Below are 27,164 nucleotides of genomic sequence, written 5' to 3'. Positions count from 1 at the left end.
GCTCTAGACAGAGACGGCATCCGTCAGAGCTCAGCCGACACATCAGCTTGTCAGAAAGACGTCTGACTAAACCTTCCCCTGAGCCTTCCCCTGGAAAGCCTGAGCGCAAGTGTGTGTGTGCATGTGTGTGTGTGTGTGTGTTTTCATTCACTAGTAATCCCACACGGCTCTCCCTGGTCTACCACAGTGTGTTTATTCGCCTTACTGAAATGCTGTAAACTAAATGCGAATGGGATGCTGGGGGGAGATGAGTATAACAGCCTAATTAAGTCGACTCGACAGAGATTAATATCCTGTAAGTGACTCTTTAAATGTGATAAAGCAGCGTCTGGTGGACGGTCAAGTCCCACCGATAAAACATTAAGGAGTGAAAGCAATTCTGAATGTGACGAAGAAGTCTCTGCGTATTCTGGGAATCAGAGCTCAGATCATCACTTAGTTTTCAAGCGTGTAGTCTACATTTAATGTAACATGAATGGACACCAGGTTTTTCCACTCCGTTTTGGCCTGGTGCACTCTGCAGCACAGACGGAGGGTTTTTCTCCGAGGCTCTGGATGTACAATTATTTCCTACTTGCTAAACTAGACGGAGACGGGAAGTTATTTCTGGCATCACGGGTCAAGAGGTCGCTGACTGCTGGAGCCTTTTCAGGGCGTATTGGACACAAATCTTTTCCCCGTTGAATCATGAGAAGAAAAATGAACAATTGCTTCCCTGGCATGACTGAGGAGAAAGCTCGTTTCAACGCCGCGACGCCCCTGACGTGTTTTTCAAAGCTCACAGCTCTCAAGGACGGGTAGATCCTGAGAAATTCATGTGTTTGAAACAAAAGTGAAGCCATTTAAAATTAAATCTATCCAATACCGATATCTGAAACCGTCATGATATTGAAACATTTTTTCAGATCCATTGGTGATAATGCACCGAGTCCATAAGGGCAGATCTATTCAGTCTAATTCTATGCTTTGCATTTTGAGTGACGTCTCTGTTATTTATCTTACATTATATTTAGAAATTATAATTAAACTTTCTGAACCATTTGAAAGAAAGTTTGTTGCAGTTCTTACATGTTTGACCAACATAGCCAACTTATCGTTTTCTCGGTTTATTTATTCTACATTGGTCGTTCTACTCCTAACGGCACTGACTGACTGAACAAATTAAAGCTAGTGGTATATTTCAGTGGTCTGTAGTGGTGCACAGTTATCAAATACATTTGTAATTCAGTATACTTATGTCTGTGTTTGGAAAAAAAAAACATTTTAAATCGATTCATCTCTGTTTTTGTGGATCGGATAAGTATCGGTCGATACTAAATCTCAGATATTGGTATTGGTTTTGGTAATGCAAAAAAATTGGATCAGTGCATAGTAGGGACATTCCTCTAAACACTTGCAGGTCTAATTTCAGAGAAAAGTAGTTCCACAAAGAATTGAGTCAGTTTATGAAAGTGCAAGCCACACATTTGTCTTGGTGCGTCATTCAGAAAGCATGTATCAGTTTTCTTCAACCTGGATGAAAGGTAAAAGCAACCCAAATACATCACATATTGACCTTCCACTAAGACTAGGGATAAATACATTTTTAATTAAGTAATTAATTTTTTTTGCTTTTCTGCTTTGGATCGGTATTGGCTGATAATAACCTTCAGATATCGGAAGTGAAAAAAGTGGATCGGTGCGTCCCTAGTTACTGATAGTACATTAGGCTGCATTAAAAAGTTGTAAAAGAACTCGCCGAGTCCAGGTCGCCTGCAGCTCTCCAGATACCATCACTGCATCCATGCATCAGCTCTGAGGCTACAGAAGAAGTGATTTAATCGCCTGCATGTGGGATTGTGGTAACGTGAGCCGTGCCGCAGGCGGCCTCACCCTGACTTTGTTTTAACCCGTTCAGCTCAGAACCTGTGCAGGTCTGTCTGTGTTTAATCGGGTCTAAAGAGGTTGGCAATAAACGGGTGAACTCTGCCTTTTAGCGTCGTGATCCAGAAAAGAGAAAATGATTCGGTCCAAGAAGAAGAAAAAAAATACTTAATCGCTTTCAGTGGCTAAAGTGGAGAGACCTTTGTAGTTTCTTACTTGAAGAATTAATATATAATGTTCTAAATAAAAGAAACTCTGGTTCTGGTTCGACAAGAAACTACTCTGAACTCTGACTGTGCTAACTTTTCCGTTTTAAAATTTAAATATCACATTTGATCACATTTTAGAAGTCAAATTTAATATTGAAAATGTGACACAAAAGAATTGGAATGGACATCTTCGCTCTTTTTCAAAGCGCAAAAGTCATTTTAAAATGCATTGTTCCAACATGAAACGGCCTTTAGTGACAGCCTTGTTAGGTGGGAAGGAGCTGAATACATGGATGATGATGTGTTATCCAGCACCACAGATGCCCTGTTGCTAGAAAGGCAGAAGAAAGGATCGTTTTCTTGACCGTTTTAACAGGAAAACGTTGAACGTGTTGGTTGGCAATAGAAAAACAGTAAAAACTTTGTTAAAGGGTTAATAGAGGAGCGCTGCTATGATGACTTCCTGAAGGCGGAGTTTCAGAAAGGCTGAATTTCAAGGCATTAAATTATGAAGTTAAATTTCTTTTAAGTCATATTTGATATGTATTTTTATAACTGAAGGTAACATAGTTACTTGATTGTGCTGTAAAATGCCACTAGATGCCTTGAATACACTCCTTTAAATAGCTTATTGTTCCACAAGCTGCCATTACAAGAAACATGGGATTGCCACTGAGTGCTTTTAAATCTCTGAGTTGGGTGCCGGTCTGTTAGGTTTTCAAGTCATCTCAGGGTTGCTATTGTGTATTATAAGTTTGCTTATAATATATTTAAGAAATCACATCTGCATGTCAATTCCAGAGAAAAACATGCAGACATTCAAAACGTTGTCCTTTTACAAATAAGCCTGACATGTGATGTACTTTTAGACTCCCAGTCAGGAAGTGAATGAACTGTTCAGGCCAACAGGAGTCAGGCTGGAAGGGTAAAAATAGGTTAATCATCAGATAAACTCAAGCATCATAAATCCTGCTTCAAAAACCAGCAGCCTCCCCACACCCAGCCTCTGAGGCATCAGCAACAGACCAATCACACCACTGCCAATGGCAATTAACAAACGGCCCCCTGGAGCCCCACCTCACATCGCCGCCATCTGGCCAGAGATTCATAAGCCGTTTCTGCATCTCTGGTCTGGTTCTTCCAAATCTCTCCGTGGTTCATTTGTGTCGCTTTGTGGTTAGAATCTTTCTTTTTTTTTTGTACATTTATGATGCTTTGATATCAAACATTAAATGTTTACAGTTACTTCAAGCTTGCAAAGCAGATCTGGCTCAGGGTACCAGTAACTAATTGGACCCCTGGTGGGCAGACCGTTCCAGAAATGAAAAGTAAAACCTTCTAATACAGAGATGCCCTAATTTGTAGTTAAGGTCAATACAAAAGCTGTAAACAGTCTTTTGTTTAGTTTTTTTTTTTTATTTGATAAGTTCAGATTTGTTACAGAAGTAATCGTCTTTTTATCTAAAACCTGAGCACTAAATATTAACCGGTCATTTTTGCGTCCTGAGCTTACTGCTGCTTGGCTTTATAAGAATGTGTCATTCAGAACTTTTACTTCAGTGAGCAACAAATTAAAATGTATAAGGTTGTTTTTGTGACGTAAGCCTGGTGTTGAATATCAACAATGCATTCAGCAACACAAACATGAAGTCAGAATTTTCAGCATCCAGTTTAAAAAAAAAAAAAAAAAAAAGACAATGCTAACAAAGAGCCCAATTTCTTGTACCGACCCTAATTAGCGTGCAGCACAATGAGTTGACTGTAGGCCGGTGATGTCCGCTGTCACCAGATCTCCATCCAGCAGAGCATTTAGAGACGAGTTGGAACAAGAGATTTGCATCATGCAGCAAATGTGTGATGCCGTCATCTCAAATTTAGCACTTAGACAAATAAAGCAGCTCTGAACGTTAAAGGAGTCCAACCCATTAAGCATTAAGTGAGAGCAAAGTGTACCTAATAAAGTGGCTGTCTAGAATCACTTTCAATTCTTGAAGAACAAGCAAAATGGGGAATAAAAGAAGGATAAAAAGAGCCACTTTCCTTTGTTTAAAGCAGCAGTAGGTAACTTGTAATTTGTTTATATATATATATATATATATATATATATATATATATATATATATATATATATATGTGTGTGTGTGTGTGTGTGTGTGTGTGTGTGTGTGTGTGTGTGTGTGTGTGTGTGAGAAACGGTCACTTTGTTGTGACAGTTTAAAATGAGACAGAAAATCTTTGAAAAAAGATTTTTTAAAAAGATAAAATAAAATAAAACACATCTGCTGCCATCTGATACAGATCTGATAACGGTTTAGCCGACGCGCCACGTGGCTGCATGATATTACAGAAACATGTGATAATATCGATGAAAGTCACCATGACGATGTGATTTGCCATAAATTCAGTTTGAGGTCTGGGGTGTTTGCATACGGCTACTAGATTTTGTGGTTGAGAGGTCTGTCTCCAATATGCAAGTCATGGGCTAACTCTTAGTTGATGTCCTAACAATATTTTTCCAGGTCATCCATGCTTTCGATGCCGAGTGCCTTGACTTTTTCACGTTTTCTCTTTCATTTGATAAAGATTCTGGAGGGTGTTTGTTCATGTAGTTTGTAACTCCAAATTATTTTGCAGGAGGAGAATTTTCAGAGCGCACCTCAAAATGATTGAAAAGAAGCTCAAATGCCAAGGTGCAACGCTAACTCAGATGCTATTGGCTGGTGTTTGCAAAGCAGCCAATCCAAGAAAGTCATTTATTTTCTTTTGCATTTGATTGACTGTAAGACCAAAAGCAGAAATAGGGACAACTGTAGCATGTTAGCCTATGCTAACTGTTTGTATTAATGCATCACCAGGTGTATTTAGAGTTTAAAATATTTAAACAGGCAGTTGTGAGGTTTTTTAGAGGAGGTCTTGAGTATTTATAGATTAAAGGAATATTGAGTAAATGACTTTACGTGCAATTAATTAGTATAGGTCATGTATCAGCATGTCGAAGGAGTGTCATTAAAACTGAGTGCTAAGGTGTAACCCTAAGATGTGATTCAGCCAAATGTTGCAAGATCTGAGACTTGAAGTTAGTTAAAATATAAAGTGCCTCTTTAATTTAATACATTACCTGAGCTGAAGAAGTCACCAGGAAATGTGATGGTTTCTGATAAATGAGACATTTTTAGAACCTCGACTCCAAACACGGTGCCAAGGTTCATAAGCCGATGTGAATGTCAAATTTTTTATGACAGATTATATTAGAGTAAGCCATTAATGTGAAGCTCAGTAAAAATAAGTACTCAGCAATATCTGAACAATCTCCGATTTTCAACCTTGAGCCAGAGACAACTTCAGATTTTTAAATACACAAGTACCTCCACATTCTTTATCAAACAAAGAAACAACTTTAATTTGTTCAGTCGGTGCAGTAAGTTGACTATCTTGGTCAAACTTTTTTTTTTTTAAATGCAACACACCTTCTTTCAAATTGTTCAAAAAGTCCAATTAGAAATTGTAAACATAATGTAAAATAAATAATAAAGCACGATGTCACTCAGAGCACAAAGCACAGAACTAGACTGAGTAGATCTGCCCTCATTGATCGGGTGCATTGCCACCGAAACCCCATGTAGAATTATTTCAACATCAGGGCCGATACAGATATTAATATCGGCGCATCTTTAGCTGTGACTTGAACTAACTCGTCACTCCTTGATTATTAATGACACACCAACATGGTTCCATTGAGTCTCTGAGCTTCTGCTGTGCTGCAGATCATCCTGACCACCATCACCTCCTCCTCAGGCCGTCCTCCCATCTACTTCCTCCTGACCGGTCAAAGAGCTCTGTGTTCGGCCGGCTCCTGCAGATGGGGCCGACTGCCGCCCCCCCGAGAACACCGCGTTGAAGCGAGCCCGTTCAACAAAAAAAAAAAAGAAACGAAAAAACGCATGCTTTCTCTGTCAGTCTACCTATCACAAAGTGAAATATGGAGGCTGACCTGACGGCGTGAGGAGGGAAACAGGCCGGAAGGTCGCAAACCTTCGCCACCACGTCAGCCTGATCGCAGGTTTGACACAACAAAAACTTCATCTGGCGAATTTTAATGAGAATGAAAACCCGGGCTTACTGGAAAATATATAATTAGAATCTATTATCCACATGTCCATCATGCAGTCATGTCACACATTAGACGATAGCAGCTCATGTGAGCAGTCAGAACAATGATGGAGAAAAAACAATGTGTAAACTGATTACTGTCTTGCAAAAAGCTTTGGAACTTTTAGTCACATTACAAATGTGTATTTTATCAAGATCTAACCAGACAGACCAACAGAGGAAACCAAATAATGCATGTCATTTCCTTTTTTTTTTCTTTAACATGTAAAATCTGAATTAGTATGGTGAGGTGCCCTTAAATATGACATTAAAAAAAAATACACCAATATGAACGTCCCGTATAAAGAGCTGTTTAGTCTGAACTTATCCTGGTTAAATAAAAAAGATAAAAGGTAATTTTGATGTTACGGGTGGTAAGATATTATACATACCACACATATTTCCCCACCGTCTCACCATAAAAAAGCCTTCCTAAACTGTCAGAGCTGTAATGGGATGGTTGAGATCAAAAGAAGTACTTGTTAGAATGGCCTAGTCAAAGTACTGAATCAAATCCAAATGACAATCTGTTGCAAGACTTGACAACTGATGCTTAAAGACAATGTCCCTTCAATCCGACTTAAACCAAAACAGCCTCTAAATATTCTAAGTTGGTAGAGATTAGAGACTCACCGATCCGATACTAATATCTGTATTGATCCCGATATTAAAAAAAAAAAAATCTAGACTGGGTATAAAGGCAGATCTGTTCAGCCTGGTTTCTATCCTTTGTGCTCTGCACAACATCATACTTTATTATTTATTTTACGTTATATTTGGAATTCCTAATTGCATTTTTGAACCAAAGAAGATTTGTTGGAGTTTATTTATTTCTTAAATGTTTGATCAACATAGTCAACTTATTGTTTTATCAGCTTCAGTTTCTTTATTATCTATTTTACTGTGGCTGTTCTAATTGCACTGACTGAACAAATTAAAGCTGGTTTTCCATGATTGACCAGGCTTGTGAAGCTGTTGGTGTTTTTCAGTGCACTGTACTGGTGCAGAGTTATCAAATACATTTGTAATTCAGTTTATTTATGTCTGATTTAAAAAAAAAAAAAAAAAAAAACAGAAACATACTTAGTCAGTTCAGCTGTTTTTCCTGTATCTATTGGTTTCAGCCGATACTAAACAAACAGATACAGGTATCAGAAGTGGAAAAAAGTGGATCAATGCATAACAGACATTCCTCTAAACACTTGCAGGTGTAATTTTGGTGAAACGTAGTTCCAAAGTGTTGACTCGGTTTTGTTTTTTTGTTTTTTTTTTTGTTTTTGGTAAAACATTCAGAAAGCCTGTTCCAGTTTTCTTCCGCCTGGACGGCAGAGGTCATGTAAAACAGAGACACAAATACGTCACATATTGACCTTCCACTCAGACCTATGAGGAGCAACCCGGCGGTTCTGATTCAGCTCAGATGAGAAGCGGGACATATCGATTACATGCGTACATGTTGCATTCCAGCGCCTCGGTGACACATGAGCCGCATCACCTGAGGCGGAGGGAGACAGACTCCTATGGAGCGGAAATGTTAGACATGAACGGTGAAGAACTCCCAAACATGATCCGCTCCTGCGCACGGCCCAGTGGCCTGCAACCTGAGCACAGGTGAGCCCGGGGGCGACCGTGATGTCAGAAAATCAGAGAGCAGCTCAGGGGTTATCTCCATGGAAACCAAAAGCCAGCTACCATTTAATATTGGGCTCCGATCGGAACTTGAGGAACTGACAGACTTCCCGGATGAGTGCAAACCTTAAACGAGGATCGTAAGTAGAGTTAAAGTAAACCGCTAGGAGGAGATTTGATGCATGTTGCCATGTCTGCTTCTCTCCATGCTCAGCAAATCTCTAAGAATCTGGTCTGACTGCTTTGACATTCCAAACAGAAGAGAGAGTCAAGGCGATGATGGAAGATGAAATCACCTCTGACTCGCCTGAAACAAAGGTCATTTTATCGGAAATGTGCAATGAGATGCGCATCTCCCGCAAGAAGGCGCGTCACGAGTCAGAAAAGTGCCATGAGGGGGGGGGGGGGTATCACCTTACCATCTTCCCTATGGTCACTTGTTGAAATATTTCACTTTACAACTGAACAGGCTTTCAAAATCATATCACAAAACAATAAATGACTAAACGTGCCGAGTACCTTAATGATGCTGCTGCGGCGCGGTGCTGCCTTCACGGACTCCAGCAGGATGGTGTCCGAGTCCGGGCCGCCGCCGCCTCCTCCTCCTCCTCCTCCACCTCCGGGCAGGATGACACCGCTCCGCCGGCCGCGGGACACTCTCGGTGGGATGAAGTCCGGCGCCCCGTCGCCGTACAGCCCGTCTCCACATCCGTCACGCTCCGACATGTCGGCGGTCAGAGGGCTGGGTGACTGGGGGGAGAGGGGGGAGAGAGGCTCAGTTCAGAACAAGCGGGCTCGGGGGCAGAAAGTGAAGCAATTTTACGGGCTCGGAGAAAGTTTGGTGCCCTTGTTCGGGGATGCCATTTAAAAGAGGAGCGGCTCTGTCAGCCTGACGCACACTGCTCAACTCAATTTGACTATTTATGAGCAGGATTTCATAGTTCCAGAGGAGAACTCCACGCTGACTTTAGGCTGGTTGTGTTAGCGCGCTCCGCGGCGCTTCTACAACCCCGAGCATCACAGGCAGGTTCAGGAAGGGGGACCGACCGGTGCGCTCCCCGGGAGACGCGCAACAAGTCCTCACCGTCTCCAGCCCCGCTCCTGGCTCCCGGCTCCCTGGAAGCAGTCAAGGCATCCAGACGTGCGTAAAGCCTCCTGGAAACCAGCAGCTGCTGCAGCGGAGGAAATCTCCCGATCCAACGTTGTCCACCAGGTTACCAGGGCTACCCGAAACCGAGCCGCTCCGTGCCCCGAACACGTCCTTTGGTGTCAAGAGTGCACGAGGGACCGGGCTCTCGGCGTGGCGCGGCGGATGGACCGACTCGCTCGTGCGTCGCCGCGGGTCTGTCCGCAGCCGCAGGGTCCGTGTGATTTTCAGTCACAGCTACAAACAGCCGACTTTTGACGAGGACGAGAACACAACTGACAGGCGGTCGCGCCGCCTCTCGGGCGCCACTCCTCCTTCCACCCTGTCCGCGCGGCTCCGCCCACTCAGCGAGACTGACGCGCGAGGCAGCCAATGCGCGCAGGCGCGGGGAGATTACCGAGGGAAGCGCGACCCTGCGATAGGCGGAGGTCGGGTGTTCCCTGAGACCGAGGGAGCTTTCAGTATGAGGCGAGGTGTCAACAAACAGCTGTGATGATGATGATGATGATGCTCAGACTGACTTCGGTTATTGTAGTTTTTTTTTTTTTTTTGTCTGGTGTTTGTTTTTTAGGTTTCATCAATTGAAAAGGAAACAATCAACGTCTAAATGTACTGAAAATATTAGTACTTTTCCTCCAAAAATCAAAATTTTCTAGAAAAATCTCAGACATTTTCAGATTGTTTTCATGTTTTATCTAGAAATTTTCTGAGAATAATCTATCAATTTTATAGATTTTCGGGACATTTCTTTCCACTTTTTGAACTCAAATATGATTTTTTTTATGTGTAACGCAACTAAAAAATAAAGATATTCCTCCTACTGTAAAGTAAAACTTTAACAATAACCTGGCTGTATAACTATGCACATCATTAAACCTATAAGCTTGGTTGAAAGCATGCTTTGACTTAATAACAGGTTCCTTCTTTTTCTTTTCTTTTTTTTTGGTATGAGTCTATCACACTAGATCTACATTAAAAAAACCTTCTCTATGTTGTCCAAATCTAACTTCCTGCTCACAGGCCTGATTTGGTGTATGCTTGGACTCACTGAAGCCATCTTCATCTTCATCTTCCTGATGTTTTTAGGTCAAAGCTGATTAACACGTCACAGTCTCAGCCATCTTGACCAAAAACTCCTGAAAAGACTTGATCCCAGAGCATGATGCTGCCACCGTGTCAAAGCGATGCATGGAACATGGAAACATGAACTGTTCCCATGTTCATTTGAGTCGAATGAACATGGAAACAGTGGCGACCCCAGAAAATGTGCATAGAGGCGGCCAGGCCAGGTCAGTGAAAATTTTAGGTAGTAGGTTGTGTTTATTTATGTTTACTTTGTATTTATTTATTGATCTGTCACGTTTTACACCTATATCTTCATTGAAGAAGATGACTCTGTATGCCTTTGTGTGATTTCCCGTTAGACGTGCCACTTTATCCAAAACGTCGGGTTCAGTTCTTCCAGAAACACCTGGTTTCTCTAGAGGTGTTGATACTTTTTATTCCTATCCTAACTGACATAACAGGATAAAATTTATTTCCTAACAAACCGCCTGTTGTAGTAATGACAGAATAAAACCTGACTGAAATAAAAAAAATAAATAAATGAAAAACCAGACTCCTCCTCGCTGCTCTTTCTGAGGCTGTTTCTGAGAATAGTGAGGCTCCACAGTGTTCAGGGACGGTCCAATCTGTGAATCTCAGATCCATTACTGTTGTTTAGTCTTCTGTCTGAGAAGTGAGACCCTGACCTCTCAGTCCTGTCCGGTGGGTGTGGGTTCAGGGCGGCAGGCGGCTGGTAACAGTCACTGCAGAGCTGCAATAAAGGCCCGATACATTATTCATCGAAGTGGCAGCAGAATCACCTTTTCTTTCCCCTGGTGGGGAGGTCAAAGGTCAAGGCGAGGGAGGAAGCAGCACCTGAGAACTGGCAGGGTTTTTTAGTGTTTTGCTCATGGAGACGCCCAGCGGGGTGGACTGATGCTGACCTTCACGACCTGCAGGCTTCTTTTAGAGGGGTTTTTCTCTGTCTGCTGGGAGATGTGTGGAACTACCGTCTGCTGAATTAAAAGAAAATGTAAAATAACCCTGCAAGAAACACATGCAGTCACTACAACGGGTGTTCAGAAGTGTGCTGCTCCTGGGCATAATTTACCCTATTAGACATATTTTACTGGAAATAATTAATTTTTCCCCCTCAGTAATCCAAAAGAGCAAAACAATTAGACAAAATTAAAGGGGCAGTATTATGTGTTTTCCATGGATATAGTCCCATTTTATAGCACAATCAAGTAACTATGTCTATATTCAGTTACTACAAAAAAGCTTTGTATATGAAACATGACTCAAAAGAAAACTTACTTTGATATTTAATGCCTTGAAATTGGGTCTCTGTCTCTTTAAAAACTCCTGCTCTTTCTGAAACTCCGCCTTCAGGAAGTCATCACAACATAGCTCCTCTATTAACCCTTTAACAACGTTTTTACCAGCGTTGCATTGAGAAGTAGCTCCTATAATGAGCTCAGCAGATGTTCCACCTGATATTTGCTAATTGCTGCTGGCTAGTCTGAAGGAGCGGAGAGGGGGAGTCACACACAGAGTTTCAGTAAGAGCAGGAGTTTTTAAAGAGACAGAGGCCCAATTTCAAGGCCTTTACCAAATTACCAAGTCAATTTTCTTTTAAGTCATATTTGATATATTTACAGCATTCTTACAACAACTGAAGATAACATAATGACTTGATTGTGCTATAAAATGGCACTATGTGGCTGGAAAACACACAAAATATACATGGATTTTTATGAAAGTCTCTATAATTCATCTGCAGGGAAGTGTGAATATTTGTTAAGGATTATTATGCGGTTTTGCCCCACAGCTGCGATTGAGCCATAATCCTGAAAACACACATTTCTGTGTTGACGGAATAAATCCATCCATTCTGACAGGCGTCCATCCTTCTGACTGACTGACTGCTGACAGCGACGGAGAGCCATCAGACATCTTATCCTGGAGTTGAGGATCAAATCTAGGTGGAGGGAAAAACCATTTTTACGTCCACTTAAAATATTAAAGTTTTATTGAGTAAATCTGAGATGAAAGTGGGGTGAATCCGAGCTGAACTGTGGTCAGCCTTCTCATATGAAATACTTTGATGGTAGTCGAGATTCAGACCCTCTGAATCCCCCCAGTTATTATTTGACAGAGTTACCAGCTGAGTAGAAATGAAAGTGTGTGTATTGGTTTTGCGTGAGTGCGTGCGTGCGTGTGTGTGCGTGCGCCTCTGGACCTTGAGCCACACAGCTGTGGAATGTAGCCGGCTGGTGAGGCCTATTAGCACATGGGGCCCTCCAGTCACACAGACCTGATAGTTTGTGTTGAACCAGGCCACATTTTCACAGCGAAGGAATTCCTCATGTTTGTGCTTTAGTTCGTATCGCTGGAAAAATAAAAAAATAAAAATCCAGCAGGGGCTGGGAATATTGCTGCGCTGTGGTGACAGAAATTAGGTCGACGGATCAAATTCATTCCAAAGCATCCTCAGGTTAGACAATGAGGCCATACATTACATCGAAAACAGTCATAGGACTGCTTTTTTTTTTTTTTTTTTTTTTTTTTAAGAAAGGAAACTATGTGCAAAAGGAAAATATGCAGCAGGAAGTTTGTGGGGTGAATACTGAACCTGCTATGTTACATGTGAAGAAGGTGGAGTGGTTTACTGTTCCACTTACTGTACAACATCAGGTTTGCTTCGGTCACCAAAATATGTAGTTGTTCGCTCGCTGATCATGACAAAAACGTTCCCAGTAGTCACTGAATTAACGTGAAACTGACAAAAGTAGTAAAAAATCAACTTTTCTTGAAAATTAACCATTGAAAATCACACATTCCTTTTGAATTCTCTTTTCCGCATAATTATAAAGAAACAAGCTAATGGCAGCCCTGGACAGCCATGATGATTCCTGTCACTGGACATTTTGTTGCTCAACCTGTTGAGTCGATTTCTGTAAGTTTCAGTGAGACTTCTGCCCCGGTCCTGGTTTTCTGGGTTACTCCTCATGGACAAACTGTATTTGAAACACTGGGACTTTTTTAAGCTTTCCTGGATATGAAAAACTGGAGAACTGAGAATTTTCAGATGCTTGGTTTAAGACAAAGCATCTGAAAATGCTTTGTCTTAATATTTACATTTCAGGCTTAGAAAGTTAGTTATGACTAATCATGATTAATCAAAGGACCAGAGTGCGATTAATACGATTTTTTTTTTCCAGTCGATTGATCGAGTCTTCACAACTTTGAAATAATTTGTCTTGCAGCATTTTGTGGAATTTAGGTATAAACAAAATGGTGGCAGACAAGATATGAAATATCTGAATAAACTACAATTGGTGAGCTAATAGCTGCTAACGATTAATCGTGATTAATCACAACGCTAGCATGTGATTAATCTGATTCATTTTTTCGATCGATTAATCAAGCCTTCACCACTGAAATCACGTGGCAGCATTTTGTGGAATTTGGGCAAAAACAAAACGCCACAAAATAGTGGCAGACAAGATATAAAATATTTGATCGAACCACAACTGGCTAACCGTTAGCCGCTAATGAGGATGAAGCTGGCATCTGTTTCCTGCCTGCTAAAAGGCTATTTCACAGTTTGTGACAATGTGGACAAACATATGACCATGACCATGTGCAAATATGAATTACTTAGCTGGTCAACAACAAACTCAAAAACCCAAATGTGACATGAATAAAACATTTTTTTGTTTGTGAAAATCAGACAGAGGATTACCTGACATCATGAGCACAGAGTGAAACCTGGACTGGATCATTTCACAGTGACTACAGAACATGGCCTGGGAGGCATCACTCTTTTTGTGAACACAAGTCCATGAGTTATTTCTCTCTCTCTTTCTTTCTTTCTTGCTAACTCAGTCACACATCACCTTATCTGATGATTTTAATAAAGTGTGAGCATGGGGCTCAATCTTAGTTCATCCTTAATCTTAAAAGCCTCAGAGCAACACCAGGGAGTCGGGACAATCAAGTTGGGAGACTCTTAAATAAACCCGTCATATAAAACATAAAACAGAAGCAGAGGGTTCAGATTGTGCATGAAGAAAAAAAAATACAACGCTTAATTTCACGCCTTTTTCACCTTCCATTGTCTTTCATTTATTAGGTATCCAATATTAAGAAAGACGCTGGGCACCTAATGGCTTTTACTTCCTCATTCTGATGCTAATGAAGTTCAACCTCTGCATTAGCTCCTGCCAAGAGTTAATTTGATTTACATTTATTTAGCAGAAGAGGAGAAACACAAGAACAAACTCTCAGCAGCTTCCCAGGAGCTGCTCATCTGACGTGAAACCACACTTTAAGAATAACACTCCTTGCCTTTTGGCGACAGTACAGCGCCTATAAAAAGTATTCACCCCCTATGATGAATTACCTGCTTTATTGCTTTTACAAATCAGTGGTGATCAACAAAATTTGGCATTTTTGACAACAAAAATTTAAGAAAAAGAAATATGAATTTGTGATTTAATGCCTTGAAACTGGACCTCTGTCTCTTTAAATATGAGCTCAGCAGATGCGCAGGTCCACCAGGTGTTTGCTAATTGCTGCTGGCTAGTCTGAAGGAGCTGAGTGGATGAGTTGTGGGGGAGGGACGGCTGCTCTGAGGAGGAGCTGCGTCTTGAAGGCGGAGCTAGGTCCACCTAGGCGTTTTGCACAGCTGAACGGTTGCCGTGGGAGATTAACAGATTTCTCAAACATGCATGAAAGAATCAAGGCAACACTCCATGCATGTTTTTGGTGAGGGAATAACATTATAACATGATGTAAAGCTCAAAAAAGTTACTTTTACACAAATGCTGCCCCTTTAACTGAAAGTCACGTCCAAAATGTAGAACTATCCCTTTAATCTTTTCACCTGTGGAAAAACCATTAAAAATAGAGCATCTTGTCCTGCTCTCTAAACGCAAGAGAAGAGATGTGAGATGGGAGAGACTATAAGTGGTGAAAATGATTGGAAAAGCGTAATAAAAGTTCAGCCCACTTACCATTTACAATTCTAATGTATTTTGATCAAACCAAATTTGACGTTTTGCTGGGATTAACAGAAGATGATCATGTCTGAGAGCAGCCACCATTACATGAAAACACGGCTTAACATTCAGCAAAGACAGATTACATGTGGAGGTACGAAGTACAGAGAGCAGCGGCCTTGTTAAGACGCCCGAGGATCATTAAGTCCTGTCAGTATTGAGGGGAAAAAATGGATCGTGTTGATTTCCTCATCAGACGTGTCCCGATTTATTTCTCTGTGATATGCTGCGAACCGAAGGTCTGACGTTTCTACATTCGGCCTTTACATGTAGACAACATAAAAGCAATCTGAGCCCTTTCATAATCATTATGAAAATGGAAACCAGAAGGCTACGGCGTTTATTTGCAGCGTGTGAGTACAAAAGGATTTGATCAGAAAAAAAAAAATGCTTTCTAGTACAACATAAGACATTCCTGTGCAGTGCAACATTTTGTACACCAATCATCTGTTGAACTTATGAATAAATGGAAAATTCAGTGGTGGAGGATAGACGGCGGAGAGCAGGGGTCACAAGATGTTTCCCCCGAAAGCAAAGGTCAAAGGTCAAACTGATGCTACTCTCTGTCACAGTGATAAGGTTCACAAAAAAATCCATAAAGGTGATATTTATTCTGCACAATTTACTAAACAGAATTTGTGGTAGGGGAAAAAAAAATAGGGTGCAATTACTTGTTTCCATAAATATTCACTTTGTTGGATTTAGTTTTTAGTTTTCAGTTTTCCTAATCAGGAATCTGTCAATAAATTCCTCAAATCCAGATTGCGTTTAGGGTCACAGAGTTTTTTTGTTGTCTGAACTCTGGTTCAGTCGCGCACCTTCAGCTTTCAGGGAGACAAAGATTTTAGGTCAAAACGATGTTGTCCATTTTGACAAAGAAGTCCAGGTTAGATGCATCAAACCCAGGTAGTCGTGGAGAGCTGCTGTCCTGCAACTTATTGATGGACTTCTTCTAAAACACACATTATTCAACTAATGGCAGCAGTAGATCAGAGAAAAGACAGCTGGTAATAGCTTGGAAGCCAAGCTGTTACGATTCGGGACAGACGTGGCACCGGACCTGAGCTGCAGACCGTTCTTTAGTGATCTTTACAGTCTCATGAGAGCCAGAGACGTTCCTGCAGAGACACAGTGAGGACCACCCACTGACTGAGCATGACTCCACTGATGCAGCAGCGTTTTTACAAGGACCTTCATCCGTTTAAAAATAAAAAAAAGCTTCCAGTATCAAATCACTGCTAACAGATAAACAGATATCCAGGACAGATTCCCTGAAAGTGGGATGCTTTGGGCTGCATGTCTTCATGAAGTTTTTGTTATTGAAGAAAGAATATTAGCCAGTGATTGTACTGAGCAGCAGCTGCTGCGCTCCACTGACAATTACACAATCTGACATTTTGAAAGGTGGATTTAACACGTCAGTTTAGAAAAAAAAAAGAGTTTTTTTTTTTTGCTAAAGCACTGGTGCTAGGGTGAGGTGGTATTTCAACTGTATCGAAATTTGTTTGTCTTGCAGAACTGTAATGGAAACGCTTTTTTCGCTTCACCCAAGTCACGTTGTCAACAACCAGATGTTGCCACTGGAGCAAACCACAAAGAAGAAGAGGACAGGAAGTAGTTGGAGGATGACGGCGCGCCATGTTTTTAATAACTTGTATTGACTTATTGTGGTTTTAGTTGCCTTTCTTATTCAATGGTAAAACCACAATATCAACAACGAACCAAAACACATCCAAACCAAATGCAGAGCAAAGCACTGAAACAAAACATGTAACACTAAGTAAGAAGGCCATACTTCTTCTATACTTTGTGAAGATGTAGTTCAGTTTTGATGTCGTTTTAGATTTTCCCAGAAGGCCGTGTTGGGTTGAAAAGCTTTTTTCCGTTAACAATAAATGAAATCATTTTTCAAAACTGTTTTTTTCTATTTATTCTGCTCACTTCTGTCCCATTTTAAAAGTAGCTTCGTGTTCTGAAACATTTAAACGTAACAAAGCAAAAACAGCAGAAATCTGCGAATAAAAGTGTACTTCAGAAGTTTAGAAAGTCTTGGTGTGTTGCTGCTCAGCTGAAAATCAGCAGAGTGTGACGGTGTTTCATTGTCTCTTCAAACTGGCAGAAGTGTAAAAAGCATCGGTCATCAGATGGGTTTGTGCTGCACGCGGTCGTCTGCTCGTCTCATTGAGGCATTAGTTGCATTTCCACTACAAATGTGCATAAAACTTTGTCAATATTCCGCTAATGTCAGATAAAACACAATTTTGCAATTGCGGTGTTTCCTTTAAATAAGAAACGCAATTAAAATCACACACAAACAAGTTTGTTCATGATATGAGTCATTTAAAAAAAATCATGCCTCGCCATCAGCTTCCTTTGACTTCCTGTTGTCTTCTTTGTCATTTCCTCCAGCAGTAACATCCAGGTGTTGATCATGGGAGGAAAAAGTGTTTTCATTGCAATTTTGCGAAATATACAAAGTTTGACACCTATGCAAAACCACCTCATTCAAGCGCAAAAACGTTTTATCAAAAAATTTGAGGGTTTTTTTTTTTTTTCAAAACTGGCACGTTTCCATTAAGCTGATTTATTTTTTGTCATTCCAATTTGCGCAATTTTATGGACAATGGAAACAAGGTCTGCGAAAGACAAACCGCTCCAGACACATCTACAGCGCCGGGTTCTGCTTCGGTGTTTTGTTTAAGTCAGACGGATTTGTTATCCCTTTATTTACTCCACCATCACACATGCAGACAGCTGGGATAAAACTTTGAGCTGGTACACGGGCTGCAGTAATCCACCACCTGGGTGGCCAATCAACAATAATCCCTTTGTTTGGTGTTCAGTTTACACCAGTTCAGAAAGTGTTGGGACAAAAGTCAACATGATTAATAATCATGTCGACTCTCTCTGCAGCGCAGCACCTCTGACACCACCAGCAGATGTTTCTTGAAATAAGGAGAGTGCCATGGGCACAAATATTTAAGTATAGATATTTAATTCTGATAGGTGATTTTAGTGAGTTCCTGAGGGGTTTTTTGGGGGGTGAAAGTTGCATATGTGAATTATTTTACTTGGACTATTCCACAACACTTAAGTGGCATTGATTTGTCACAAATAACCTTCAAGACAGCGGTGTCAAACTCATTTTGTGATTGCTTCTGTGGTCTTTTTGTTATCAAAATCACAGATTTTGTGGTGCTAATTTAGAAATATTTGTAAGGAATTTTCACAATATTTGCAGTGATATTACGTTAAATATTCATCGCCATATCGATCACGGACTACAACTTGACTTCAAGTTGAGTGTTTGTTTGTTTTTTTACGTCATTTGGAGTCTAGAGGGCCACATAAAAAGCAAAGGCGAGCCAGATTTGGCCCCAGGGCCTTGAGTTTGACACATGGAGTCAGGAAAAATGTCACATAAAATGTATTGAAACGAACACAAACATTGTCTGCGGCTAAAGGAGTGAGTTGAAACTAATTCTTTTGATTTGCCACTCTGTTCGTTACAATTAGATTTAGAGAGCTTCTGCTAATCAGCGTCGAGTGTCAGAGGACACAAGGTGCTAAAAGCTTCCCTCCCCAGAAACTCCCTGCAGGCACACAGAGCTCTGTGAGGGAGCCCGATTTGACAAACCGCTCTGAAAGCAAATGAAGACGCCTCACACTTACGGTTCACGTTTGGCACGGACGTCATAGTAGAAAATGTCCATCTCTACATTTGCGGTTTTGGTTCCCAAGACAGTGTCAAGTCCATGCGTGGGGGTGGAGGGCGTCAGGGCAGCCAAACATCAAATCCAACAGAAACATTCAGAGGATGTTTGGCTACTTCACCGTCTTCTTTGTACAACAACTGATCATTCAAAGGTGTTTTTTGGTGCGTTTTCTAACACCGGGGTGGTGCGGGTCAGACGTGTGACCGGTGCTGTCGGACATGAGGAAAAGAAAGTTTCCTTCAGCTGCAGAAGCAGAAAAGCGAACAACAGACTTCAGTTGAATGAATTTTAATAGGAAGTGGATCTGAACTGCTTGTGTCAATATTTATGAAAACAGGTGGAAATTTATTGCATTGATCAGGTTACAAATAATAAAACTATTAGTGTAACTACATGTAAAATAGATTAAAACTGTGGGATAAAGAAAACACTTCCTTTTTGTTTGTTCTAGTTGTGATATATCTGCTCCAGTTGACAGTGTCGGATACATATTGGAAAAAGAAGTGACATCACATCTGCTGATAATTAATACTAATTAGATCAACTGAACATTAACCAAGTAGAAAACAAAAGGAGAATCAGGATAATAAAGAAATTGGAGATTAAAAAAATCACAATGAAGGGATGCAAATGAATAAATCAAATAAAAATGATACAGATGTTGAAGGGGTTGTGCAGAGACAAACTTAAAAGTTCAGCGAAAACAAAGAGACTTACAAAAATCCTCAGAGGAATACGAGGCATGAAGTACGGACAAAATAACACGGAAGACAACAGCAGAATCTGGCAGCGACTGAAAGGAAACGAGGTTTGAGCGTTGATTGTTGGACAGAGAGCAGATGACTGGCAGGGTGCAGCTGTGAGGAGAGACCGGGCAAGAGACCGGGCAGGCAGACTGAGGGAGCAGAGAGACGGCAAGAGAGGAGCGGGGGTGAAAAAAATAAACTGACCGACCAAAATGAAATCTAACCGAATGTAAATAAACAATATTTAAAGGAGACTGGTCTAGTCCACAGCAAGAGTGGAAGAAACACAAATAAATAAGTGATCAAAATGCCAAAAACCAAAACAACCCAGACAAATTTATGTTCACTTCCAGACTCAACGCAAAGAAAAATGAAGAAAGAATTTGTTTTTTTAGATTTTACTTGATTTGAGCAAGAGCTGGGAAAATCAACGTCACATTTACATAAAAAAATTTGACCTAAAATAAGGAATTCACATCGAAGAAAAGAAGACGGACAGGATGAGCAGAACCATACCAATCACACAGTGTGTTCATGATTTAATTTAGCAAATCATTGTTTTTCTTACCCTTATTATTGTTCTCGACTTCCTACGACAGATGCCGGATCGTTTTGCTTGTATCAGCGGTTCTCCGGCCTCCACCTCACCGGGTTCAGTGGTGCTGACTCTAATCTTGTTGCCACCAGATCCAGAAACCAGATTCAGGTCTCCAGTGATCTAAGAATCTATCTGGAGATCACACACCTGGGTGAAAACACTTCCTCTGTGTTCCTCTCTGGGTTCTTACCTCTTCATCCCGGGACTCCAACCTTCTCTGGATCAGTGACTATTGTAATATTTCTCATCATCCTCAAACTGATCGCTTACTCCTCTCCTACTGTCTTTCTGGAACCCGGTCCTGAGAATCCACCAGACATCTCCTTTGCAAAGTCTTGTGAATAAAACCTTAGATACACTAAACCGTATCTGGTGTTGCATCCATGATTGCTGTCAGTTTGACCGCGACCGGCAACCAGCCAGCCAGAAAACTTGTCAAATCTTTTTCTGTGAATAAAACATATAGGCACAACCAGGTCTTTACTGACAACAGTACTCTTCAGTGTTGGAGTTGTTACTGAGGGAGGAAGACTCAAACTTAGTTATGTTTAGGTCAAACTGAGTAGCAGCAGTTTCAGGTTTTCAGTGCAACAGCTTGAGAGGAAATTGTTGAGAAAATACAAGAGGTCACGTCACCAGTTTGGCAGTATTTCAGATATTTAAAACAAGAGAATTAATAATTATTGACATTAACTGATATGAAATGCTTATATTATGATACGTTTTACAGGCATATCGCCAAACAAAGACATATGAGAATAGAGGGAGGGCAAGACTTTTCAGCAGAGAATGGAACGCCCAGATGGAGTCCACCTCTGTTTCATTATTTTATGATTTCAGGTTCTGCCATGCACCGTGTTGGATATGGAAATGTTAATATCCTGTGCAAAAACTCAAGTTAAGAAAAGTGGTCTATGTTCTCTAAAATCAACACACCTCACACTAATGGAAAGTTGGGGGGGAAATAGTATTTTCAATGTTATTCTCAAAGCTTATGTTAGAGCTCAGAAACTAAAATAAAAAATAAAAAAAAACTGGAGATCAGAAATAAGCCACCAAATGCTGATTGGTGCATTAAAAAAACAAGAAACAGGCACTGTGAATAAAAGTGGGAAAAGCAGAAAGCAAGGTCAAGTAAAACAAAGCTGGGTTTGTACTATGGAGACGTAAGCAGGTTTGTGTTACTGAAAACTCAGCACTAAACCTGAAGTCACCTGAATGAGGAACTAATCTTCCTTCCCAGAACAGAACATGGACAGAGAACATAAAAACATAAGCAACAAAACCTTAAATGTTAAAGAATATAGCATGTGCGTAACTGTATTTCTGTTCCAGTGAGTCCTTCTCTACGTCCTTAGGAATTTCTAAAGTTACAGCCATCTGAACATGCTAACATACAGCCATCTGAACATGCTAACATACAGCCATCTGAACAAGCTAACATACAGCCATCTAAACATGCTAACATACAGCCATCTGTACATGCTAACATGCAGCCATCTGTACATGCTAACATACAGCCATCTGAACATGCTAACATACAGCCATCTGAACATGCTAACATACAGTCATCTAAACATGCTAACATACAGCCATCTGTACATGCTAACATACAGCCATCTGTACATGCTAACATACAGCCATCTGAACATACTAACATACAGCCATCTGCACATGCTAACATACAGCCATCTGAACATGCTAACATACAGCCATCTGAACATGCTAACATACAGTCATCTAAACATGCTAACATACAGCCATCTGTACATGCTAACATACAGCCATCTGTACATGCTAACATACAGCCATCTGTCCATGCTAACATACAGCCATCTGAACATGCTAACATACAGCCATCTGTACATGCTAACATACAGCCATCTGTACATGCTAACATACAGCCATCTGAACATGCCAACATACAGCCATCTGTACATGCTAACATACAGCCATCTGAACATGCTAACATCCAGCCATCTGAACATGCTAACATACAGCCATCTGAACATGCTAACATACAGCCATCTGAACATGCTAACATACAGCCATCTGTACATGCTAACATACAGCCATCTGAACATGCTAACATACAGCCATCTGAACATGCTAACATACAGCCATCTGAACATGCTAACATACAGCCATCTGAACATGCTAACATCCAGCAAAAGGAATGGACAGAGACTGAACTGTGAATGAACTCTCACCAGGTGTGTAACTACTTAGGATGCTGGTAAGAGTGTTTGAGTGAAAGTGGAGCAGGTGCTGTGAAGTTCTCCCACTGTGATTTCAGTCTCTGCCTGTGTCCTGGATCAGTCTGCCACACAGGTGTTTAAACTCCTCTGTGTTCGCTGGTGTGTCAGTCAACACAAACACAAACTCGGCTGTGTTTTTGTTCTTGTTACCCACAATCCTCCTCATCCTTTGTTGAGGAAGTTTCACTCTGACCTCTAATAAGGTCAGAGTGAACACTACTGACTGTTATGTTAAATTAAGCCTCAGGCAATGTAATAGATCAATCATGAAGGTAAAGTGAAAGTGAAGAGCAGTCGCAGTAGGCTAGCTGTCTTACAGTCAGGAGGTTGTGGGTTCTATTCCAGTGTACCCTCATCACATGTTGATGTGCCCCTGGGCAAGGCAAGGCTGGCCAATGTGTACTGGACTGTAAGCAATTTGTCCGTCAAATTGCAATGAGAAAAACTCATTTAAAAGTAAAATATTGTCACATTCCGGTTTTTTGTTGTTGTTGTTTTACTTGACTGTTTGATCTGCTGTAGAAAAAAGTTTATAAAATTATTGAAATACAGAAATGTACGTTAAAACGTAGGTAAGAAGACTGGCTTAGCGCTACAAACACAGTGGAGCATTTTCAACACTAGATGTCACCATTGCACCATAAATTAGTACCATCCAGCCCGTCTGACAGCTATGATTTTAAATTAGTTCACTCGCACAAACCATTTGGTTAGTTGTTTTTTTGTTTTTTTTTAAGTTAAATTAGACCAAACCAGACACTAAGTAGTCTTAAGCTTCATAATCAGACTGTATGTTTGAATAAAATCAAATGCGCAGTCATCTCTAAATGACTCTGAAGTCATTTCCTAGCGTCAGCCCTTTGTTCCAGGGTGCACCATGTGTTTTCTGGATTGGATTCAGGACTGTTTTGTTTTCTACCTTTTTTGTGGTTGAGTAAAAGTTGGCTTTCTTGCGAATGGCTTAAAGAATTTTTTCCTCCTCGTGACTTTATTTGTTGTCACAAAAATGTGATATTGTGTTATTTTAGTTTATTCTGTGACGTGCAAACAAATGTAGCTTAAACCTGTGATTATGTGATTCTTGTTTGCGGTAGCGGTGCACCAACTGCAGTTTTCTGGTCAAACACCGATGTGTAAAAACGTTTGACTTGCTGATTCTGAATTTGGTCTGTACTTTTTATTTTGTCTGAAAAGTTGTCAAAAGTACTGACAAAGTCACTGAGTTGTCAGCAGTGTAGTGTCTATTGGTAACCCCCCAGGTGCAGACGTCACCTGGTGGGCAGGCGGGTCTGTCGGTCAGCGCTCTCTCACCGAAGAGTGAAAGAAAGACAGTAGCTGACTCTCCTGCAAGTGGCTGAAATGAAAACATAAAAAGGACATAAGAATAAAGCTGCCAATATTAGGATGGATAATTTGCTTGTGATTCATTCACTTGTGTATCTTTGGGGGAAGAAAATGGTTATTAAGTAACTTTGACAGCTGAGGAACTTTAAAATTCAAATGAACTTCAAAGCAATTCTCAACAATGTTCTTCATCAGTCTGTCAAAACACCAACCTCACATGTGATGTGCAACAATCACACGGAGGCTCTTCTGCCCCTCAGGACGTCCTAAATGTGTCTCTGGAGGAAGGCCGGGGTGACAGGGATGTTTAATGTTCTGCTTCTTAAACTGCTCTCTTCCTTCCTCTCCTGCAGGCTGTTTGGCAGAAGGGGGGCCCTGGATTTCCTTCCCAGTGCGCTCCAGCCGGGTGGAGCTCATGACAGACGGAGGTTTCCTGCTGGAAGCAAAGTCCAGTTTAAGCCATGGGGAGTTATTTTTGTTGTTCTTCTTTGTTCCCCCGATGCATACATATTCAGATTCCTTTTAGTTTTCTTATTGATGCTTTTTTTTTTTTTTACCAAAGTCATCTGTTAATTGTTTTGACTGATGGATTAAAACGAGGATTGAAGGAAACATGTAAGCTCACGCTGCTGCGCAGAGACGTTGAGATGTAAATAAGGGATGTTTACAGAGTTTTTTAAAATGTATCATATCTATTTTTTCTATTTTATAATTGAAATTCCTTTTTTTTAGAATTATTTAAGTAAGTTATTCTATGTAGAAAAATGTTTTTGTTACATACAAGAATTGCTTTTTCCTTCTGAACCAGGTGAATTCATTGGATACATTTTAATTTTTCAACTTGTCCTGTCTCATCCTGTTTCCTTCCTGCTTCTCCTTCCTCTTATTCTCCCAGAAGAAACTCCACAGTCCGAACCGCCGCTCAGTTCCACAATCATTTCATGAAACACGGCGAGCAGGTTCCAGGAGTTAAATGTTGTTTGGTTTTGTTAGAGATTCTCATAAAAAAAATTAAAAAGATATGTTGAAATGGTGAACAGAGTTGTGAAAGCAAAACCTACACACATTTAGACTAATTAGAGTTGTTTTTTTATCCATTTCATGCTGCAAATAGTTTCATGAACTCTGTGAATCTTTCCCACTGAAGACACTGTGACCTGAGGCTCACCAACAAACATCAGGACTGTAATTAGTCTAACTGTTGTAATAGAAAATTTCATTTTTAGCCTTATTTCATCTTTGATGGAACTGATGAAACTTTTTACCATTTATTCACTGATTATATCTGCTGTGTTTTTGTGTTTCTGCAACATGTGTTTTTCCATTAAAGAAGTTTCCAGATAATGTTTAGATGTTTCCACAGCTGTGATGGCAGAAGAGACCTGAAGACATCTTGGGTAAAATGCTTGATCTGGAAATCGTCTTAAAGGACTGAATGTGGAATGTAGTTTGTACCCTGGTTTGACCTGAACCCACGAGTGACAAAGAAGAATCAGAAGTTTCTCCTGAAATCCTTATCGGTTCTCTGTCCTGCCGTAAAATCGTCCCCTCCAAGAAGTGAGGGACGGTTCATGAGCTGGGGGTCAGGATTGTCTCTGTGGTCCATCTGCTAATAGAGATAAGGTCAGACTTTGGGTGGGTCTTTTCCTTGCTGTGACTCTATAACCATGTGATGTGTGTCGTTCAGGGCTCTTCTCCTGACTGCGTTCAGTGAGTCGGGTCTTTGAACGCTTTTGCCTTCAAATAAAGAAACTTAAAGACAAAGATTAATCTTTCTCTAATTATTGAAACAGCTTCTCATTCTTTGATAAATGACATTTCCATAACACTGTAAATCGTTTGAATACAGTAATATATTCTTGCTTTCTTTCTGCAGGTAGTAACAAGTGAGGTTCCGATGCTGGATGACATTAACTGATAATCCATCTTTACTGTAAAAAAAAAAAACAAATGATAATATGGTAATATTATACAATTAAGAGAAGAAGAAAATTTAATTTAAGACTTGGAGATAGGAGGAATAGACCGGCTGGTGAGTGAAAGCCAAAATCAGAACATTCATGTGTTGTTACCTGGAACCAGTTAAAGTAACTGGTTTGTTTGAATTAAACCAGAATTAAAGATGAACAATTATTAAATATGTGCATGTGCTTCAAACCATTCAGTGGTTTGAAGGCTACAGATCTCCACCCTCGTCTGTCGGCCCAAAAACGTTGGAGTCGTTGTTGCTTCCTGAACTACATGGCTCAATAAACAGCTGCAGTCCTCCAGTAGAAGCAGGTCCTTCTTCTTCATCACTCCACCCGGCTTCTTCCTCCAAAGCCACAGATAAATCGATCAGAACTCCCTCCGCTTCACATACTCAACCTCTGTCACTTACGTTTGACTTACCCTGGTTGCATCACAAGATGGCGCTGAAGTAAGACCCAGTTACTACAGAAGAAAACTGCCATTCCATTAAATCTATAGCAGTCTGTGAGAAATATTTATTGTTAAAATCTTTTGTGTACACGGTTTAAAAACGCAGCAGTAGATCTTTCTAAATTATTATTTATGTTTTTAACCTTGATTTCACAAGGAAAATCCCCACTGAGATTAAAAATGTCTTTTGCAAGAGAATCCCGGTCAAAACTGGCAGCAGCACACAGAGATTACAGAACATCGGCAGCAAAAACCAGAAAAGGTTAACGGCATCATAAATCAACGAATGAAAAGATTCCTCGGTTCCTCGTGTCACAGACTCTGTAGCCATCTGCTCTTCTTCTGTAAGTGGCACAATGAAGCAGGAAGTCATTTAACCAATCAGTGCATGTCTGACACTGAGCTGCAGGGCTCAGAGCTGTAACTCAAACCCAGACTGCTGCTGAGTAACAACACCCAGAACAGCCTGAGCTCTAGGAGGTGAAGGGGGAACCTCCCCACTGAGGTTCTGCTGACCTCTGACCTTTTTCACTCTCAAGTTTCCACTGAAGACTCTTTAGGCTTAAATAGCAGACAGTCAGCCAGATGCTCATTATTTTTCTCTCTCTCTTAGCCCTCCTGCAGTCTTAAGGAACGGGGCATAATGGACCCTGCAAGCTTTTCATCCTGTATGCCAGGGTAAAAAAGTAAGTTTTTTATGTGTGTAGTTTTTGGAACTGACGGTCTTACGGGACAGGAGAATCACCCTGAAGATCAGCGTTGGACTCAAAACATCGTGTTTGTGTAGGAACACAGTCACTGCTCATCACTTTCAACTGAGCCCACCATGAAGCTTGGTGGGGGCAGCATCCTCCTGTGGGGATGGTGACATGACAACTGCAATATATGATCTGGACCTGAGACCTCATTGTTGGAACTCATCCTCCAGAATAAAAATGACTCTAAGCAAGCAGCCAAGATAACACAGGAGAGGC

At 40.7% G+C, this 27,164-nt stretch overlaps 1 protein-coding gene across 1 annotated transcript in view; it reads right to left on the bottom strand.

Moving 5' to 3' along the window:
- The window catches only part of plcl1 (phospholipase C like 1), a 114,397-nt gene extending 103,541 nt beyond the window's left edge, over positions 1-10,856 (bottom strand). Inside the window, exons 1-2 of the mRNA XM_014989747.2 lie at positions 8,935-10,856; positions 8,370-8,600 (exon numbers count right to left, since the gene is read on the bottom strand). Coding sequence (XP_014845233.2) covers positions 8,370-8,576 — 207 coding nt within the window. The 5' untranslated portion in view covers positions 8,577-8,600; positions 8,935-10,856. The remainder of the gene's footprint in view (positions 1-8,369; positions 8,601-8,934) is intronic.
- Positions 10,857-27,164: the final 16,308 nt, after the last annotated feature.

The sequence above is a fragment of the Poecilia mexicana genome, unplaced genomic scaffold (assembly GCF_051168715.1).
Source record: "Poecilia mexicana isolate PSO_F unplaced genomic scaffold, ASM5116871v1 scaffold_2, whole genome shotgun sequence".
NCBI lineage: Eukaryota > Metazoa > Chordata > Actinopteri > Cyprinodontiformes > Poeciliidae > Poecilia > Poecilia mexicana.
This window is presented reverse-complemented; position numbering and strand designations above follow the sequence as displayed.